The sequence below is a fragment of the Manacus candei genome, unplaced genomic scaffold (genome assembly GCF_025592945.1).
Source record: "Manacus candei isolate 608988 ecotype Guabito, Panama unplaced genomic scaffold, ASM2559294v1 h1tg000097l, whole genome shotgun sequence".
Lineage (NCBI taxonomy): Eukaryota > Metazoa > Chordata > Aves > Passeriformes > Pipridae > Manacus > Manacus candei.
In genome coordinates this window covers 821,416-842,022 of record NW_026138145.1, presented here as the reverse complement: position 1 = coordinate 842,022, position 20,607 = coordinate 821,416, and the positions used below count along the sequence as shown (strand labels likewise).

The 20,607-nt window shown below is 43.0% G+C and overlaps 1 protein-coding gene across 1 annotated transcript in view; it reads right to left on the bottom strand.

Moving 5' to 3' along the window:
* The window catches only part of PELI2 (pellino E3 ubiquitin protein ligase family member 2), a 66,636-nt gene that overhangs the window by 35,341 nt on the left and 10,688 nt on the right, over nucleotides 1–20,607 (bottom strand). Inside the window, exon 2 of the mRNA XM_051768827.1 lies at nucleotides 6,130–6,259. Coding sequence (XP_051624787.1) covers nucleotides 6,130–6,259 — 130 coding nt within the window. The remainder of the gene's footprint in view (nucleotides 1–6,129; nucleotides 6,260–20,607) is intronic.

Here is a 20,607-nt window from a genome sequence, read left to right as displayed (position 1 = left end):
TGCTTTGTGACTGCCAGAGTATCTCTACATGAGCAGAAGTTGGAGCATTCAGCACATGAAGCCTCACCACAAGCACTTTGTTGGGGATACACCCCTTCAGAAGGGATTATCAGGATAAAGTTCTCCCTGTTTTCTTCCAAAATGTTTGTGGGGTGTTTGGTGTTGAGTAGGAGCAAACCAGCAGGATCCCAAAACAAAGTAATCCTGCATCTAAAAGAAAGCATAAACATGTCTCAGACAAGAGACCCACAGACAGTGGGAAAAGGAATCTCCTGGTGTCACAAGAGTCACCCCTCGAGTCCGTCACTTGGAGAACAGATAACATTACTCATTTTATATATTTAGATTTTCTTCTTTCCATCAACAAAATCTCAAGGCACTCTGGAAAACAAGCACTTTCCAATTTGTAAAACAGGAGTAGCAGCTGTTTGTTTCTTCGAAAAGTTACTGTTGGCCCGTGAAACTGGAATTGCTTTCTGTGTTTTCAAAATAACTGCTCCTCTCAACAAAGCCTTGGAGCAGAGGAGTCTCATCTCCTCTTTGATTCAGTTCCAGCTCCTCTGTTCCAGCAGAGCTGCTATGACTGAGCATATGCTGCTTGATTTTTCCAAAACACAACATTCCATCCATTTAAGACCATTTCATTTGGACACGAGTTTGAGAGAACAGGAAAAGTATATCCATCATCAGCTGCATGTTCCTCTTGCTACATTTTCTTCTGAGCATGGAACAACCCATACACAGAAGAGGAATTCCTGTATTATAGATGCTGACAGCCCCAGACTCCAATAGTTGCATAAAAGCCCTCGTAGTCATCAGGCTGTTCCTAACTTTGCTCCAGCACAAAACCCCTGGAACACCACAGCAGATCACTTTTTAATGTTCTAGAGAGAATCTCCCTTGGTAAAATCCCAACTTGCAGGGATGAGTTATCCCCAACAGCAAGTTCAAAAGGCAGTACCACCACACAGGCAGAAACAGTGTGTTCAACTCATGTGGCTTCATTTGATCCAAAACCAGTTTTGGGTGTTTTCATCACTTCTAGGAAGCCAAGAGCAGCCCAGCTCTCAGGAGAAATGCACTTCTAAGACCAGATCCATTCTAGCCAATTAACAGCCCAATTAGAATAAATATGAGACAGGACAGAGCTTCACCACTGCAATGGTGGTCCAAAATTTCCACCCCAAATTGCTGGGAACAGCAAGGAAGATGCAGAAACCAGTCAAACTGGTACAAGAGAGCTTTAAACAAGTCATGCTACCTCTTAAGCTCAAGCTGTGAAAATTTTATGTTCCAGTGAAACCATCTCCAGTACAAATCCTACTTGTTGCTTTTCCAGTGGCACAAACAACTGAAGACACTCCACGATGGGCAACAAGGTTTGCACTGCCTGACCTCACACTACAGCACTTAAAGCTCAGCTGACATCCAGCCCCTCCTTTCCACAGCTCTCCATTATCACAAGCCCAAACCCCCCAGGTTATTCCTGACACAGTCAAGGAAGCTGCAAACTGAGACACTGCACAGCCTGGATCCCTGTGGGAAGCCAAGTGGAAGCACACGGGGAAATGCAACATTCCCAAGTTTAACACTAGTCCTGGTGATCCCTGCACCTTCCTCTGCTTTCAGAGGGCACCCACGTTCAAGCAGAACCAGTTCTAAAATATTGATTTAGAGCAGATGTAGTTTAAAGAGAGCTTACAAGGAAAGCATTTTTTGATCCTTTTTCTTTTGACCCTCTGCAGGGAGAGCGTGAAAACAAAAAGCAACATTAAGTCATAAAAAAATAATTGTTGTAGTCCTCAGCAATTTTTTAATTCCCCTTCCTTCACTAAACATCTGGGTTTTGTTAGAAAACACTATAAAATGATTTTCCAAAACCTTTGACATGCATTCTGCTCAATAGGTCCCAAAAGCTCAGGGAGGAGAGCTTCAAACCAAGTAAGGGCTGTTATTTATGAAGCCTTACTGGTGAAATTGGTCTAATCCTTCTGTCTGACCATTCCCTGCTACTGAAGGGCACAGGGATAGAGAGTCAGCATGTTAAGGTGATGCTCATTTAATAGAGAAAAGGACAATACACCCAGGAAACTATTATTCAAGCAGACTCAGTGTGATGAGCCAAGAAAAAGCTGTTCCTGCACAGCCCAGGACTCTGGAGATACCTGTGCCATTAAGTTACTTCAGAACAAATTAGTGCTCCACGAACTGATTAGACCATAAATAAGCCCAGTAGGAAAGAGGGAAGCCACTGACAGGCACAGCAGCTGAGCTCTACAGCTCTCACTCAATGAACACCACAAAGCTGTCAGTGCCAAAGGGATCTCTGGTCCTTTTACTCCCCCATTCAAAGGATGTCAAAGCAGATGCAGTATCTGATCACAAGAATCCTGTACTTTCATTTTCTCTCGTCACTCAAAGCACAAATTGCAGCTCTGTCCCCGACCTAATAATTATTGGTATGGCTGCATTTTGTTCTCTTCCAGCAGCAGCAGGAAACTTGATTGGAGCTGCAGGAACCCAGGCAGTGACTGCACAAGCTGCTGTTGTGATAGCACAAAGCAGAAGCCAACTCGGCAGGTAATTGGACTTGAAGTCGGAAAGATCTTCCCCAGGCAGCTTGAAATAGTAATTTCATAGGGGAGAAAATAGGTTGGCTTTATCCACCACAGGTTACCAAAGGAAAACTTTGATCCTAAGACAGACAGACATAATAAATACCAAGACACACCACCATAAAAAGGTAATAAAGGTGGGGGTTTTTGTAGTCTGCAGCAATTCAAAAGGCATTTGCAACCTTCTGTGGGGTCAGTATTAAGAATGGAATCACTCAGGCACCAAAGCAAAACATTCCTTGTTAGAAAGGAGTACTTCCAGTGCTTGATTCCCTTGCCCACTGACTTAATACTTTGGAAGGTCTCAAATCCCATATACACTGTTGCAGTCGTGCTTCCAGAGTAATCCTAGGGAATTCTGGAGGGCTACTGTCAACAGTTCATGCTTCCTAATGCCATACTTCAAGTAATTCAGACGCACACAAAGCTCCTTCTTCATTTCTCTAAACTCTACACCTATGGAAGTAATTCCAAAGCATTAGAAACCAATAAGGAAATCTAAATGCACACAGACCTGAAGTCATGGGGGATTACATGATTAGAGTATCCAGTAAAACCAGTAACCTCAGTGTTAGTGCCAGCTGCCAGCACCCCCCTCATATGGGAGTGGGGGGCTTTCTCCCACTGTTCCACAAAAAGAACTCCAACTAAACAACATCCAACAAGGAGTTAGTGATGGCTGAGAAGAAAGAAAGAGGAGTGAAGATCCACCTGTGTAAACCTAATGGTCCACTGAATCAAAAAGACTGGGTGTGTACTGGAACATGAACACCTCTGCTCAGCAGAAATTGGAATCATACACTTTTCTTTAGATGGCATATTATTCACCTACTTAAGATCTGTAAGAAAGATATACTGTCCTTAAATATTATTCCACAGTGATATTAAGTTGGCTTTCACTCACAGACATGTTTCCCTGTCAGACATGTACCCCCAACCAAAAAAAAAAAACCCCACCACAAACCCCCAAAATATAAAAATCCCTTAAGCAAACCTCTCATACCCCTCCCAAAACCTAGTAAACTTCAGTTCAGCATCCCAGCACTCCCAGGTGACCCTGTGACGTGATGATTTTGAAACAAACTCTCTAGTTCAGCGAAGGAGATTATTAAAATCTTGGATTCATACACAGTTAATGAAGACTCACAGTCCCTCACTCCCCACCCCTGACATGTACATAAAGAAACTCGAGACAGCATAAAGAGTTTTAAGCTTCCTTTCTTACCTTCCTTTCTTACAGCAAACCCAAATCTGAGAATGCTGGAAAAAGTCTGTCTTAAACAGTGTGACTTCTGTGAAAAAGGGGATACCAGAAAATTTCCTGACCGCTGCCTAAGCACAGAGTTAATAAAACAGGTTTTAAAGTGAAGTGAATAATGTTGAAGAGGTGCATCCATATTTTAACAGTACTCTGAAAAAACTTGAGACTCATTACCCCATGCAGTGCTTTCCCCCCAAACACACCCATATACCCAAACAATCCTAAGTTTTCTCCAGCACCTCGGAAGGCAGAGTGGCAAAAAACCGAGCTTTCAGTGGAAGAAACAAAAGGCCCTGATTCATATGCAATTAGCTCAGCTAAATTTACTACTGAAGCCATTGCTACCCCAGCTGTCCTTGACACCTGCACAGCAGGGACAATGGGACGTGACAAGCAGCCTCCTGCCATTTATTGCAGTTTTCAGGCTTAGAATTGGTGACAAATACAGTTCCTGAGCTGCTGCATTAACACAATTAGCACAAAACCAGCCCTGCACCTTATTCCAGTATCCACATCAGAGACAAAACCAACAGAGACAGTCAGTGCCTCACCCACCTCTGCTAAATCCACCACCCAAGAAGCACCAGTGCTCTAAACATAACATGTGTCTTCCCACTCCAGGTTCAGCTTGCAGTGACAGACAAGCAGAGCAAAACAGAAAATTGGTATCTAAAAAGTTAGAAGGAAGGATATAAAAGGAGAAAACTTGTTAATATCCTGTGCAGCACAACTTCCCACCATTTTACCTTCCTTAAATACGAGTTAGACTAGACTGAAAGACTGAGAGCAGAACTAAACTTTTGAGATCAAGTTGTTATTTTCTAAGAACCAAGCAGCTCACTCTTTATCAGCCTGTGTTTCTGCAATCATTGACACAAGTTGTGTGCAGAAACCATGCCCAGTAAAATTATTTAGGCTCTGGTGTATAAGATGTGAGAAAAGCCTATGACAGCATCTTAAAAATAGAAGAGTCCTCTCTGTGCATGGAAAGAGCTCTCACTGAGGTTCCTCTGCACCCCTGTTCTGGCACACACCCACCAGCCTTGCCCCAGACAGCAGTATAAACACATAAAAGCTCTTTTATAAGGGTTCAGAGAAAGTGCAGAAGAATCCATTCAAGTTGACATATCTACCTGAATCCAAATCCTGGGAGGAAGGGCTTTCACGTCCCAGCCCCTGTGCTATCTTTATAAGGGCACTAATTTGTACAGCACACATATTTTATCTGCACTGCAAAAACACCACAGATGAACATTAACCAGATTCCTTGTGCTGTCTGCCAGGTGTTTAAATATTTGGCAACTCAAATACTGCAGTCTAAATGCTTCAGATTATCCAGTGAGAACATGGGTATGTTTCCAGCCACTATGTAAAACACATTTTTTCCCCATTTGTTACATTTTAAGCAGCAGACTGGAGTTCCCAACACATAAACATCACACTACAGGTCTATTTTGAAGGTGGAGTTTATTAACTCACAAAAGCTTTCACTGAAAAATATGCACAGAAAAACTTTTAATCCAAAAGACTCCCCATTTATCTGCACTAGGCAGGCGCTACACAAAGGATTCTGCAAAGAAAACAAGCTCTGATATTGTATATTTTGATAAGTTTAGGTGTATACCGAGCATTAGAAAACATAATCCCACACTATGTATTAAACAACATTCTTCTCTTGGTCCAAGTTAGGCAACACATTTCTGAGCAGTGTGAAGGAAGCTTGAAATATATTCCACCACCAGAACTTTGACCTAGACAGCTCTATACATTAATATATTACTGTGTTAATATATTTACTGCTTTTCCTCCTTCACCCACACTAAACTGCAGGTAAAAACTTCCACAGTATCATTATTAGCAACAAAAATGAAAGGCCCCGAGGGATCATGACATTTTTTTATAGCATGTCAGTTATCTTCCTGAGGAGGAAAGAGATATCACTCCAGTGAGAAAGAAATTAAAATACTTTTTCTGTTTTTTATCACAAAAGCAGTGACAGCTTTCTGAACAGGGGCAGGAAGGTCAGATTATCTCACACCTGAGCTTACAGGCTATTTTAAACCGGTAACTGGATTAAAATTAAAGCCATATACCCTCAGAAAGAAAACCCACTGCAGCCTCTTCACCAAAACAAAGGTATCCTACTACCACAGAACAAACTGGCAGCAAGGCAAATCAGCAGTAACACATGAGGAATTCTCCACTCAGGATCATCAGAAAAACAGGATTTGTCCCCCCCCCCTTGTGCCATACCTTTGATGCTTGAGGAGTAGAGATGACATGAACAGTGCTGGGTTTAACTCCATTGGCCTTGGGTCGCTTATAAAGGGCAAATCTGCTTTTCCTGCGTCCTCTGTCACCGTTCGGGAGGGATCCATTGTACCTGCAAATAAACCACAACAGCTGAGCACAAACCACCACCAGTCGGGAACAGGGAAAAGGAGGGACTGGACGTGTGGCCACAGAGAAGGAGAGAGTGGTAATTCTGGTATCATCAAATGCACAGGCAAAACAAAACAAGTCCCAGCCCTGTTAAGTTTTGTTTCCTGAATTATGAGCGTTCGAACATCCTTTACCCACCAACGGCTGAAATTTTGTTCTCATTAAAAAGGTAATTAACTACAAATGAACTACTGAGCTGTTCAGCCACAGAAATACTTCTTTGCCTCTAGAATCAAAGGAATTTGGAATAACACCCTACATTCTTCAGTAATTCAGAACAAGGGGAGTTTTACAATGTTTTTACCCTATCAGCCCTCTTCAGACATCTCATACAGGAACGGGGCCAATCCAGAAAAATAAAGTAATTTAGGGGCAAGTAAAACTGTGTGAAAAGGAATTTTACTCACACAAAAAAGCTTTTCGTCATTGTTTCTCCCTCCTCCTTTTTTTTTTTTAAACTCTAATCCTAAAGGCTTCATCTATTATTAAGGGTAGAGGATGCAAGTGTTTTTAATTTATGTGACTATCTGAAGCCTCACTAATGACTTCCTTTATCAGGTGTAACACAGTAGCCTTCCACAGTTCTTTCATCTCTCCCTGAGGACACAAGACCCAGAGGATTAATTATTCAGAGAAGTCTTAAGCCTCAAGGGGACACAGCTCCTTCCCCAGGGAAGGGATCAACTGGAAACTTCTTTGCAATGCATAAGGACAGAATTCACCTCCACCTCACCCCAAGATTTAGGTCAGGTTGGTGCTTCCCCCCACAGCACTGTCACCTGTGACATTCCTGCCAACTCCCAGCTGGTCTGGGAACAGCTCTCAGGGTGGAATATGGAAAGGAGAAGCAGAAGGCAACAAGGCAGAAACACAGAATCTTTTATTTTCTTATCGTAACATCCTGAATGTGTAACTAAGCAGTTTGTGTAACAGGAGAATGCACTTGGAGAGCTTCTATCCTTCTGAAAACAAACGGGGAACAGGGAGTGGATGAAAGCAAGGGGTGTCATTGCTGAGGCTCTGCAGAAGGCTCAGTGCTCACTCCAGGCAAGGATCACCTGCTGGCACACAGGGAAACAGCTCCCAACTTCACATGCGGAGATCCCAAATGCAGGATAGCTGAATGTTTGAGCACAAGCAAGAACAGATGTAAGATCAAAAAATAATCTCAAATCTAAGCAGTCCAGAACATAAAACCCGGACCTTTTAAAAATATGCATTTATTACATGATGCTAAAGCCACACAGAAAGTTGAGAGACTTTCAGCTGGGCTGAAATTGGACTTGTCCTCTCATTCCCACTTTCATGGGGAGACTACGGAATCTTTCTGGAATATTAAAGGGGATTCCCTGACACAGCAGGAAAACAACAGGAGTAAATCACTATTATTTCACGCCAGACCTACGTGTACCTTGGAAACTTGTTATCAACCCTACACCAGACGAGAGTGGCACAGCAGATCCTCATCACAAAAGCCCAACCCCTACAAAGATACATCAATATGATCCACAGGCAGCTTAAATACCAGCACTTAAAATAGGAGTTATTTGATTCTCCAACTTCAATCTCCCCGGATATACACACATGTTTTCTTTCAAAGGCACTGTATTACCAGGAATATGCCAGCAAGTTTTAACTTGCCTGAAGACAACATTCCTTCTACAAGTATTTTTATCTGAAAACCTAAGAAAGCAATAATTCCCTCAGAAATAATGTGTAGTGACTATATATTACCACTGCTAGCTTTACATTCTGTAATTATTATTTTTTTTAATATGTGTGTAACTGTTAAGTGACACTGAATTAAAGTAGTTCCAGTTAAAACCAGGCAAGCGGGGTTTTATTCTCATGTTCACAAAACAATTTCAACTGGGAAAGGCTACTCCATTTCATTTCAGTCTCTGTGGGATTTGGTTACTTTTAGGAGAGAGGAAGAAGCTGCTCAAGGTTAAAAGATCTTTTGGAGACTTGAAATAGGAAAGAAATCCAAGCAAAGCGAAAGTTGAATTCATTCATCCTGATTAGCACTGACAAATTTTCAGGAGGGTTCTCTCCTCCTGCCAATTTCTGAATTTCCTTTCCACAAAAGGGCAAGAGGAACCGAGTGGTGGTTTTATGATTTGTTATGCTTTAATTATAGACCTGCAGGTTTTATTTTGATCTGACAGTGGCAGAAAGAGCTGGGACAATTAGTAGGCACACTAATTGTTTTAGAGGAGGGGGGGGAAAAAAAAAAAAGGGTGTCAGAGAACTTGCCTCTTTCCACAGCTGGCACATTCCTGCATTTTTCCTAGGCCAGGACTCTCAGCTTGTTCTCCACAAACCAACCCTCCCCGTGGCACTGGGGCCACACCTTTGCTTCCCACTTCTTCAACCACCTACATGCCCAGTGACCCAGCAGTAATGCCACGGGATCTTCCCAGCCAGGGTAGGACCTGCCCCACTCCTGAGGCACAGCCCCATCCTCTCGGCCCATCCCTTTGCTTTTCCAAAAGGAGCTGTCCCACTGGATTCCGCAGGAATACAAGCATGGCTGCCCACACCTTTGCTGAGTCAGCTTTCCTAAGCACAGGCACAAGGAACTGCAGCCAAAGCAGCCTCCAGCCCCCTCCTCTCCTTCACTTCCCTCAGCTCTTCTGAGCAGCAACAACTTCCTCCTTCGGAGCACCAACAGGATGGAATGGCACAGGGAGAGAAGGGACAAGCACTGAGGCCACAAATTCCCCAGACACTGGGAGACTCCAAGCTTCCCCACAGCCAACAGGAGCTTCCTCTCACAACTCCTCTCAACAAGCATGAGCCCATTTCCCTTCCCCCTGCACCCTTCCAATAATTCCAGAAGCAGCTTAGGGACCAGCACATGAGCACACCAACTTTTTGCTTCACAAGGAGGCCAGTGCTGCCCCTCTTGTTCCAGAAAATCTGCAGGTGGAACTCTCCTCTGGCCCACCAAAAAGCCCAGAACAAATGCTGTTTCCAACTAATAAACCAGGGGGAAAAAATAAAAATCAAATTTCACAGAGACAGAACAACCATTTCCGAGACCATCCCGCTCTCATGTGGGCACTGCTGAAGTTCTCCAGGAGTTCATCTGACCAACACATGTGGAAGGAACAGTCCTGTACTTCTTTCAAATACCTCTCAGTGACAGCAATTCCAGGACAACTTGCATTATGAAACCTCCTGGGATATTCATCTCCGTTGACAGCACCATTCCTTGCAAATAAGGGAGTGGTGCTGGCAGAGGCCATGGGCACCCTCATTACCAAAGCCAGTTTCCTACAGATTTACATCAAACACTTGAGGACTTCGGTACATAATGAACTGCAAACTCCAGTTAAGCTTTTCCCATGGTTGGGATATGAAAGGAAAGCCTCTCCTCCACACGGATTCATGGCTGTCTGGAAAGCAAGACCACACATGTTCTCTCCCACGGTCCACTGTGGCAAGTTCCTGTTTTCCACAAGTCTTGTACTACTTGTACTACTACTGGAAGTACTTGACTACTTCAGAGATCGAGCTTTGAACTGTTTGTCAGATGGCTTGTTAGACAAGCTTTTTTGGTTTATGTTTATTTTGGGGTTGCTTTTTAAAAAAAGAATCTGGCCTAGACAGTGATAAAGAGTAAACAAGACCTCTGTTATTTGGGACAAGAGCTCTAAATCTTGACCTGCACCTTGAAAAGTTCAACTTCAACTTAGAGAAGTTACCCTAAAAATTAAGGTGAATATCCACCACCTGACAGAGAAAGTGCTGAATGAAGCCTATCTTTTCAACAATGCTATCAACATACAAACTATCATAAAACTTAAATACTTTTCATCTATCTCCTGAAAGACTAAAAGCTGAACAATTCCTAATTTTCACAGGTAATAAAGTCCTTGGACAAAAAGGAGTGATTTTACTTTGCTTTCCTTGTCCACCACTAGCAGATCTACTGCACACCTTGACATTTTTAGATGAAAACCATCCTGTTTCAGACTTCACTGTAAAGAGGTGACGTGCCACAGTTCAGTTGTTATCACAGCTCTGATGAGTCAAACAGCACATCTTTGCTTACTAAACAATAAAACTGCAGAAGTGAATTCAGACTTGAGGGAATTTTCCCTTTTAAGTACATTCTGATCCCATATTTGGTATAATGCTGCAGTACACACTCCACACACACCAGATTTCAGTTTGTGTGTTTTTACCATCCCTGACCCAGCCTGGTCCAACCCCACTGCCCAAAGCAGCAGTCTCACCTTTCATCTGTTTGTTCCTGCTACATCCCTCCCTGGTTCACATGAAGGGGAAGCAAAACTAGATTTGTGCTTTAAATTTAGTTTTAAGCCATATAAAGGCATAGAACCATTTATATCAGCAACATGGGAAAACAGCACAGAGGGCAGGGGAGATTCCCTTGGAAGAACTGAGTCTCTCCAGCTCTCAAGGCATCTACAACATCAGAAGGTTAAAGACATTAATCACCTTTGCAATCCCCAGCTCCAGAGCTTTTCAAGGCTGTACACTCAGGTCCTGACTAACTGGGAAACCCTTTTGTGCTGAAGCATCCAGCCCTTCCTTCTTTGGACACACATTAAAGGGGAAAAAAGCCACATGTTTATAGTTTACAGCAAAACACAGAAAGCTTCAACATATGCAACACTGACAACCAAGTGAGTGACCTTGTGTTTCCTTCTGTGCAGTATCACTGCCAGTACTTCAGGCTCTTCACACACACCCTCTCCCCTTGTATCACACTGAACAATTCATTTGGTATCCAGAACTGATGGACTGTTTCAGCACAATAACTGGAATGGTTATGGATTTTCTTACTTTTTCAGAAAAAAAACAAGAATTATTTCAAATACATTTTTCTGCACCAGAGCTTCAGAAAACAAGCAGGTGCTGCCTGCCAGTTATCTGAGAATTCCAGTGAGACAGAACAGTGAAGTCATTCTCAAACTTAATCTCATGGGGAAGAGCTGCCAAATAGGAAAAGCAAAGCTAAGTAGTAGTTTTGTACCACCAGGATACTACTGGTTCATTGCTTCCTTTGAACTCTATTCCCTGTTCCTGTGGATCAGTGTCAGAGGCATTAACTCAGTATGAATTTCAGTCTAAGCTTGTCTCCAGCTGATTACAGGCATCAGTGTCTGTCTCAGAGGCACCTCCACCACCACCAGAGGTATTGCTAGTCCTGTTCCTGTCAGGAGTTTTTGGCAGTGAACATAAGGCTGCTCCTTGAAAAATGGAGTGCTACAGATGACTACAACAGGTTACAACAAACACTTTCAACGCTGAATTTTTTTGGAGGTTGGAAGGAGGATTCTGTTATCCTTCTTGTCATTCCTTGGTACTCAAAAAGCCTGGATTGCCCAAAGATTCCTTTCTCTTTTCTCAAGGTGCCCTTTCCCCACTGAATCACATGGACCTCTGGCAAAACAGAGTTGCTTCCTGACCACAGAGTAACACAAAGCAGAGCTGGGCAGAACTTGGAGTTACCTTGTCCATCCCCAACTCAAAGGCTTGATCCAGTCCATCCATGACACTTGTGTCTTAGTCAGTCTGGAAGATCCAGGCCTCTCCATCACCTTTAGAGTAAAAACTTTCCCCCTGCACACAGCAAGGGAGACTCAGGTCAAAGCAAGTCTCCTCCAATTCCTGCCAAATACACCTTAAGAGTTTAAACAACCTGTTCCCTCCTCTTTTTCACAGCAGGCTCATGTGCTACAAGATTTAATTCCTGCCTGATTTTTCTTTCCTTCTGAAGGAAAACATTTTAAGTAGCTAGAGCAGCAAACTAAAGTAGTATTAAGTAGAGCTTTTGTTACTACAATTACTACAGCAATGAGCAACTCATGGGTAAGCAAAGGGCTTCCATCCTTTGATCAGCAAAAGCCACTGAACCAAGACCTTTGGTTTCTGCAACCTTGGAGGAAGTCCTGGATGAAAGACAGTCCCACCTCAGACTCTGCTGGCTCAGACATCTCCAGAGGTACAAACACTTCCTAGTCACTACCAGTTGTACAGCTTAACAAAGCCAGTCTTCCTGCAGAGCAAGAAAATCCAAACCAGCAAGTTCCAAAGTCCCAAATAATCTCATCTCTTTCCCCAATTAAGAGCAATGTTTTTGCATCTGTGAACCTGATTATCCCCGAGAAAGGTACGTTGGAGTCATTAATTGTGGCTATAGTCAGTTTGGTGGGGTTTTTTTTGCTTTTTAGGTAAGTGTTTGTTCTCAGAACTTGCATCTCTTATGTCATTTTACTATCATAAAGCACTTCAGGAAGCATTCCCTCCTCCAGTACTTTTGGAATACTCAGGGGCATAATGATCAGTGCAGTGTGTTCACCACAAGCCTTCTCTTCCCAAATTGTAGCACTGCCTGCCTAGTTTACTGCTACCTGAGCAGTCCAAGAACCTTCAAAGAGGCTGCAGGGGTTCAGTAAAATGCAGTCTGACCCCATAACCCCAGATTTCTCAGAGAAGGCTGATTTCCATCACTGACTCATGATTACGGGTTATTTTTAATTTATTTTTTTTTTTTAGCTACCCTTCAAAAGTTGCTCTGCTCCCATCAGGAAACCAGCAGTCAGTTTGCCCAGAACCTGTTTTCTGTTCACATGCAGGTGGTGCTTTCCTGATTGGAATCACAAGTGGGATTCTAAAAGGTTATGCACACCCCAACAAAAACCAACATACAAATCTTTCAGAGGCACCTACAGCGGATCAGATAAGCTGGAACCTACTTTAGACAGGGTGTATAAATTAAGGAGAACCTTATCTACTGACAACACCACAAGCAGTCACATGTGCAGGAGCTGGGCTTCTCCAGGGTGACCTTAATTTCTCCCTGGTGTTCTGGGACAGAAGTGGTTGCCCTTCTGGTTTGTGGGGGAAAAGCCTGTTTCTGGCTGCTGTGCCCTCCTCCTGTTCCCTCCACCTCCACCTGCCAAGTGATGAAAGGATCTGGTACAGATCAGGGTAATTCCCTGTGAACTGTTCCACCTCCCACATTCCCTCCACCACCAGCAGCACTACACTGCTATTGAAACAACTGTAACATAAGAGTAATAAAAAAATCAAGTTTGTTTCAGGGAGAATATTTCTAGAAGATACAGCTGACTGATCCTCATGCATGTTTAGCTTATGCAGTACAAGCACTCCAAGAAATGATGCACCTGATGTATGTTAACTTCACCCTACACAAAAAGCTAAAGGATGCTATTTGGCTTGTAAATACCAAAAGGATTGTGCAATAACTGCTTTTAATCAGCTTTATGTTACACTACATATCCAGTTTCTGTCCAAATTCCCAAATCTCTCTGCTGTCTTGATATTCTCCCCCTCGCTGACGTGAGGGAAAAGAAATTAGAGTAAGAAAGCAGAGAAGTAAAAGGGAACGGTCTCCAAGCGAGGGGCACAGGAGTCAGGACTTTATTACTCCAACTACCTGTAACATAAGACAGAGATCCAGCCAGGAGTATAAAGTAGCTGCTATTCCTTCTGGGATGGGAGGAACTTTCTGTAGAAGCTTCATATAAATCCCTTTGATTTTTTCTTAGCAAGTGGTTTGTTACTTGCCCTAGATTATTTTGTTTAAATAGTTTGTTGCTTCTGCTTTTGTGAAACCAAAGGCTGCTGCATAAGCAGCACAAGAGTTTGATTAAAAGCCAGTGTTCCAGAAGAACCTAAGGAAGAGCTGGTATTCCAGAAGAACCTACAGGACCATGCTGATGCAGACTCCTAGAGCATCAGGATAAAGCTTCCATTAAAGCAGTCAAATAACATGACAGTTCCAAACAACTTAATAGCTGCAAACTATCTGTAGGTAGCCCAGTTAAGCACTACAGCCAGAGGAAGGGGTGGCTACAGTCTCACAACACAGATTTCTTAGAAGTCATCCATAACCATGGTATTAGCAAGGGAAAAGAAAGGTAGAAACTTGAACAGGAAAAAAAAAAAAAACACATTTAAGATACTATTATACCAATTCCAATATAAGTAATATGTCAGCAGAGCACTAGAATGCAAGAGGTTTTCCTTTAAGAAAGCAAAGGGTAAGGGAACCTGCTCTTTCACATAATGACTTCCTTAACAATCCTTATTTCCAACATTTTACTGCTCCCCCCAGCATTCATTTAACAAGGAGGCAATTTTATTCAGTGCTTTAAGCCCATCTCTAAAGCTGTCAGCTAAAACCATTCACCACTGCATAAAACCAGCAATGTTAGTGCACAGCAAAATACAGGGTATAAACTAATCAAGTTCATTTCAAAAACCTGGTTTTTATTCCAGCTGAAAGAGCACAAGAGGTGGGTAAAGCACCATGTTTAGAGAATCCTCTTTCCAGCCCTAAACCTCTCATAGTAGAGAGGAAATGCTACTCATCTGAGAAGGATCTATAATCCAGCCAAATGCCACTGGAATTGTTTGATACAGCATTTGGTTAAATTAAATACAGACAGTAGAAAGTGAGATCCTGCTTTTACTGCATTCAAAACAAGTCAGACAAACACAAAATCCCTTTCAAAGGGAAGTACTGTGCACAGCTGGGTTTCCATGCACAAGAGAAAGAAGTGAAGGAGGAAGAGTGTTCATCCCAAACACCAGAGGCTCAGGAACCACACAGCTTTGTTTGGAAACAATTTACAACCTGCTCCTTAATGTCAGATCAAAAAAAGGCTGCAAGTTTCAAAATTAAGATAAATTACATGCCAGGGGACAGGAGACCTCAAAACCACCTTTCCTGATATATTAAATGTGCTCCCAACCTATTTGTGCTCCGTACGTGCTGGAAGGTGCAAAAGGAAGCTGTTCCAAGTTTTAGCCTGAGGAATGAATAGCAATAACACCATGTCACATCTGAAACTTCACTACATTAAACATTATGGGAGAAACTACATTTCACTCACAGGGCCATTGAAAATAAAAGCACAATCCCAACAAGTCATTTCCTAAGACATCAAATGCTTTCCCTAAAACCCTATCAAGGACTATTTGACAGTTCACATTTTCATAAGAAAAAGTGATGGCTTTCTTATAACTTCAGTTCTCCTTCAAATACAAGCAGTTGCAATGTCATTTTTGTGATTCCACAGACAAGAAGTTCCAGGATGTCTGTTACTTACAGCTTGTTCAAACACTCAAGCATGACAAGAATCTTCTTAGCTTGGTTTCTGTATCATTTAGCACAGAGGAAGACCTAAAATTTGCATCCATTTTGTGAATATGGGTGATCTCACCAGCAGTGTTACTGCATAGAGAGTGAGGCACAACTACTGCATCCTGACCTGCAACATCTGAGTCAACCCCTATCAATTTAAACATTCCTTTGAGTTTCCCAGGGAAAAGACACCCTTAGAAATTGCACAGCTCCCAGTTCAACCCCAAGGGTTCAACAGCATCTCAAATGTTTGCCTCAGAAAGAAAAAATAAAGAATTAGGTTTCCTTCTTTGTAGCACTTGCAAGAATTGCTGCCTCTCAAACACAGCAGCTTCCTCAATACCAGTGGTGCTGCATTATCATCCACTGCTCTGTGGCACCAGCAGTCCAAGGGAAGAGAATTTCCAGCATTCCCTGCTCCAAGCACAGTCAGAGGGGGTAAGCAAGGAGAAAACACAAAGAATTACCTTCCTGTCTTCTGCACTCAGCAAGATCCAGAGGTTAAAGCTCCCACGTGCAGGTTATTTTAGAGGGCTCCTGCACTACCACCCTGCTGGACCAGATGTCCCAGCCTAGCTGAGAATCCTTCTGTGGTTACATTCAGCAGGAATTACTGAGGGTGAGTTACTGTCAGAGGTTCCTGCTTTTAGCTCTTATTCTCCAAACAATATAAAGAAAAAAGAGAAGAATGGGCATTGTCTGAGGTAGCTGCAGAAATCAAAGCAGTGAGACAAAGAGCACACACCAGCCTGGAAGAACTGCACAAAGCACCACGAGGCAATGCAGAATTACACCTACAACAGCCTGCAAGGGAGCCAAGCAACACCTGCTCTTGGGTAACAAGAGTGTTCTGTGCCCTAAAACCCACCCAGGATAAATTATTCTTCATACCCCGTTTCAAAGAGCTACCTGAAACCTCCTGGATCACTGCATGTACCATAAGCACAGAGTCATCACAGCACTGCTGAAGCTTTGGGTTTTTTTTAAAAAGTCTTAATAACCCAAAAATTAACAGTGCAGCAGTGCAGAGAACTAGACTTCAATGTATCTTCTTCAGACTAAAAACACTCTGACAGCTCCCTAATTCACAGCAACCTTGGGTGTTTGCTTTTATCATAATCCATAACAAAGTTAATCAGACATCTCTAGCCAGGAAAAGATTTTTTGCAAGGCTGTGAAGTGTTTACTGCTGATCAGCAAAATGAATTCTGATCTACACAGCTTTGTGACAGAAAGTCTTTCAGCTTCACCCTTTAACACACAGAATTCTGAGGTTTTTCTTCCCTTAAGAGGGCTTCCCAAAATGTTACATCAAACGTCGATCCTTCAGAGGCCTCCGAACACCACCACAGATATTTAAGAATTGTGAGGTATCTGCATGCACATACTAAGAATGAATCAAAGTCACAGAGGTGCTGAATTCCTGATGTTTGGGTTTTTTTAATTTCTAGAAGCTCAGAGATGCTGATCTCCAGCAGAATCTCCCTACACAACTTCTTGCAGTGGCTGCTGGGACAGGAGACCTTGCACTGCTGCTGTCTGCACGTCCTCAGTGACGCAGCAAGATGTGGTTTTGTGCAAGACAACAACACAGGGCTCATGTTGACACACAGATGCCACCACTGAAGTCACACTGAAGGCTCTCCAGCAGCTGAGTTTCTTGGAAGACCAAAATTTTCACTTATTTGCAGGGCTACTCCAGCCTGCCCACCCCTGGTTACGCTCTGCAAACTGGAGCTTCATTCCAATAGATGTTAAGTAACATGCCCAAGTGAGACAATGCTTTGGAGAACAGAAAACAAGTTTAAAACCACGGTTAGTTCTCCCTCAATTTTTCTTTTTTCCTTTGGAAATACAGCTCTTTTTCTTTGCCAACACCCACAAAGACTGTCAGCATACTATTACTATTTTTGTTCACTAACTTTCAAAAAAAACAAACCACTCCATATGTTTCCCTCTATTTGACTGTATTCCTTTGATTTTAAAGGCAAGGATGCCCTATGGGGCAAAGCAGACCAAGAAAACAGAGGATCTGTTTAAAGCAATGTTTCCCAAAGTACAGGCTGTAATTTCAAACAGCATTGCAGGACTTAGAAGTAGCATTTGCAAGCCAAATGGAAATTCAGCTGTAGAAATAAAGCTCATGAGCCTGAGACTGAAATTGGAAGTGCACTGCCCAGCAACCCATAACTGGAGGAGCCAGTTCAGAGGCGCAGAAATCAAGTAATTGATTGCAGCTGCCTGGCTCCAGAGATTCCCTTCTGCCCTCAAGTTTTTATATCTGACATCACTCTCCATAAGGGCACCTTGGCCATGCTGCACTGTTTTCAGCAGTAGTAGGATGCTAAGGAATTTTGCATCTCACTGCAGTGCAGGAGGATGTGCAAGTACAGATATAATGTCTCCTTTTTCTGTGGGTTTTGCAGATACCCAAATTCTTACCTGTCTTCCCTCTCCCAGCTAAAGGTTCTGGACACGCATTTCAGAATATGAACAGCACATTCCCTTGCTACTCTGTCAATACTTTGGCATTATATCCACAGGAATATCTCTAAGGGTCTCCCACAAGTGTTTTACCTTCCTCCTACAGCCCTATCAAAAGCAGAGGAAAGAGCTGCAGCATTTGCTTCTGGTATGTAGAAATCTCTCAGGCTCTACCACCTTGAGGGGGAGCAGAAGATAAGAATGAAGTCCAGAAACACTCACACCCCATCAGTTTGTTTCAGTACCTTTGCCTGTAAAACTCAGACTAAGTCTTCTGGAACTGTCCTTTATAAAGGAACAAGCCTGAAGTCCATGGGAGAGAGGCATTCACGTCTGGACAAACCCCAAACTTCTCCTTTTGGCCAAGGACAAAAAAATCCTCCACCAGGCTGTTTTACAACCACTTGGAAAGGGAGACTTTCCACATCCAGAAAGTTTAATTTTGAGTAACACAGAATACTAGCCCTAGTTCTGCAGCAAGCTCATTCATGAGGCAAAAGTATGAGGCTGCTGAACTACACGGGACATTGTTTGCAACTCCCAATAAAAAGTTCCAGGTTGTGTCCAGAATGACTCCAAAAAGCCGGTTTTCCAAGAAAAGCAGACACTTGGAGCTATTCTTCAGGGACATCTTTTTCCACTGAAAAGGCAGAGAAGAACTGATCCAAAGCAAAAGTACAGACCACCACCAGACCCTTGCCCTGTAGCTCATGAAGGCCACTTAGGGCTTCTCCAGGACCCCAGTCCCAAGCACAGCAGTTCTCATCTCGAGGCACTGCACTGACTTGCACACACAACACAAGGAACATTTGCTGTATTGAAGTTTTCAGCTTCACAAACACCTGTGACAGACCTTATGGTGTGGCCCAGGTTGCTGCTGGCCATTACAACACTCTTCTACATCCACCCCCGAGTTATTTGGGGTGGCAGAATGGTTGTGTCTGTTCCCACTCACTCAAAGCTGACATCTCACCGTTGTTATTACTCCTGCAGGCAGTGGAGGGGAAGTAACAGCAGTGACAAGGAGAACAATCAAAAAACAAGGAGTTTCATAAGCCAGAGAACCAGCAAAGCATGATTTCCTCTGGGTACATGTCTTACAGTTGGATTCCTTCTTTGTCTACTACAGTGACAGCTCCAAGTGAAGCTTTTTCTCCGAGGTGAGAATCACAGTCACAGGGATTCCCCCATGCCTAAGGAGGTGGGGGCTCATTCATCTTACAGCCTTCTCCTCAGCTGAGCTCAAGCAGCATTGGGGAGGCTCTGGAATAAAATCAGCTCAGTGACACTTCATTCCCAGTTACAGAGAACAACCTCACCCGTCACCACATCTCCCAGGAAATCATCAGAGGCAGATGGAAAATGCCTGGGATAGGGAGCCAGTAGTGCCAGGAGGGGTGAGGATGTGGTGTCCTCCTGCAGGACAACTGCCCAGACAGCCAGGAGGAGCAACTACCTCACACCTGTCTCCACTCCAGCCATTTGGGTCCTCACCCCAAAACGGACCATCATGTTCTGCCCCAACATCTGCTCTTTGCAGCCTCAAAGAGGCATTGGATCCTTAAACAGATTATCCCACACCAGTCCCACAGGCTACCAGCAGTTGCCATGACCAGTTTGAAACAGGCACTTGTTTAGACCTTCTCTAGATTTTAATTCTCTAATTTTTTTTTTTGTTATTTATGCCAAGAAAAACTGCTCATCTGAATAGTCTTATCTGGACTTTTGTTCTTCCAAAGCGAAGGAGGATAATACAAATAGAAAAATAACAGGAAGCTAAAAGGTCCTGTCAAATTCTGCTCGATAGATCACTTTTTATTTAAATTGTGACAACAGCTGTCACAGTCTGAACAGGCCTGTACATCAAATAAACCCCATCTTTCTCCAAAAAACAGGCAACAGAATATGTAAAGCCTAGGAGTAGAAGGAAGAAGAAAACAAAAAATATGCACTATCCCCAACCAGGTCTTTAGACTTAATAAAGGCTAGAGGTGGGAAGTTACCTTTATTTAAGTAAACCAAAGGCTGCTTACAATCACTTACAGAGGCTCCACTTAATTCATGCACAAGTAATGGCAGCAGGAGGGTGGAGAAAATCCCTTTGTACATCTGGTTTCAATGAATGAGTTGTTGTTTTTACAAATGGATACACTTATTTTCTGGCTATTAAAGAGCATCATACATTCTTATCTTTTAGTTTAACCCAACTAAGAGTTTTGCTCTCTTGACTTATGCATGACAAACTGATCTCTAATGCATTTCTCAACCTCTGCACAGCACAAAGCACCCCACTTTTATGAACTGATTTCATCAGTTCACAAAACTGAGACAGCTGGTTTTTCTCAACTGTCATCTCCTCCCAAAACTTACAAATCAGCCCATACTCCTTCTGGCTTGGGTCTGAATAGAGCCTGCAACTGGAACCCAGCCAACCCCAAATCCAGTTCCTTCCTTCCTGCCTTCATGCCCAGAGGTGAAAGAGCAAATCACTTTTGCCTCAGAGATCTGCCTACCCTTTAGCAAAGTATTATTTTACAACTGTTCTCTCTGTGCTGAGAGATTTCCAGTAGGCAAAGCCATAACATAAACCAGGCTCCTCCAAGGAGTTTAAGGTGCAAACCAGCAATATCTGACCAGAGGCCAATTCCTGATTT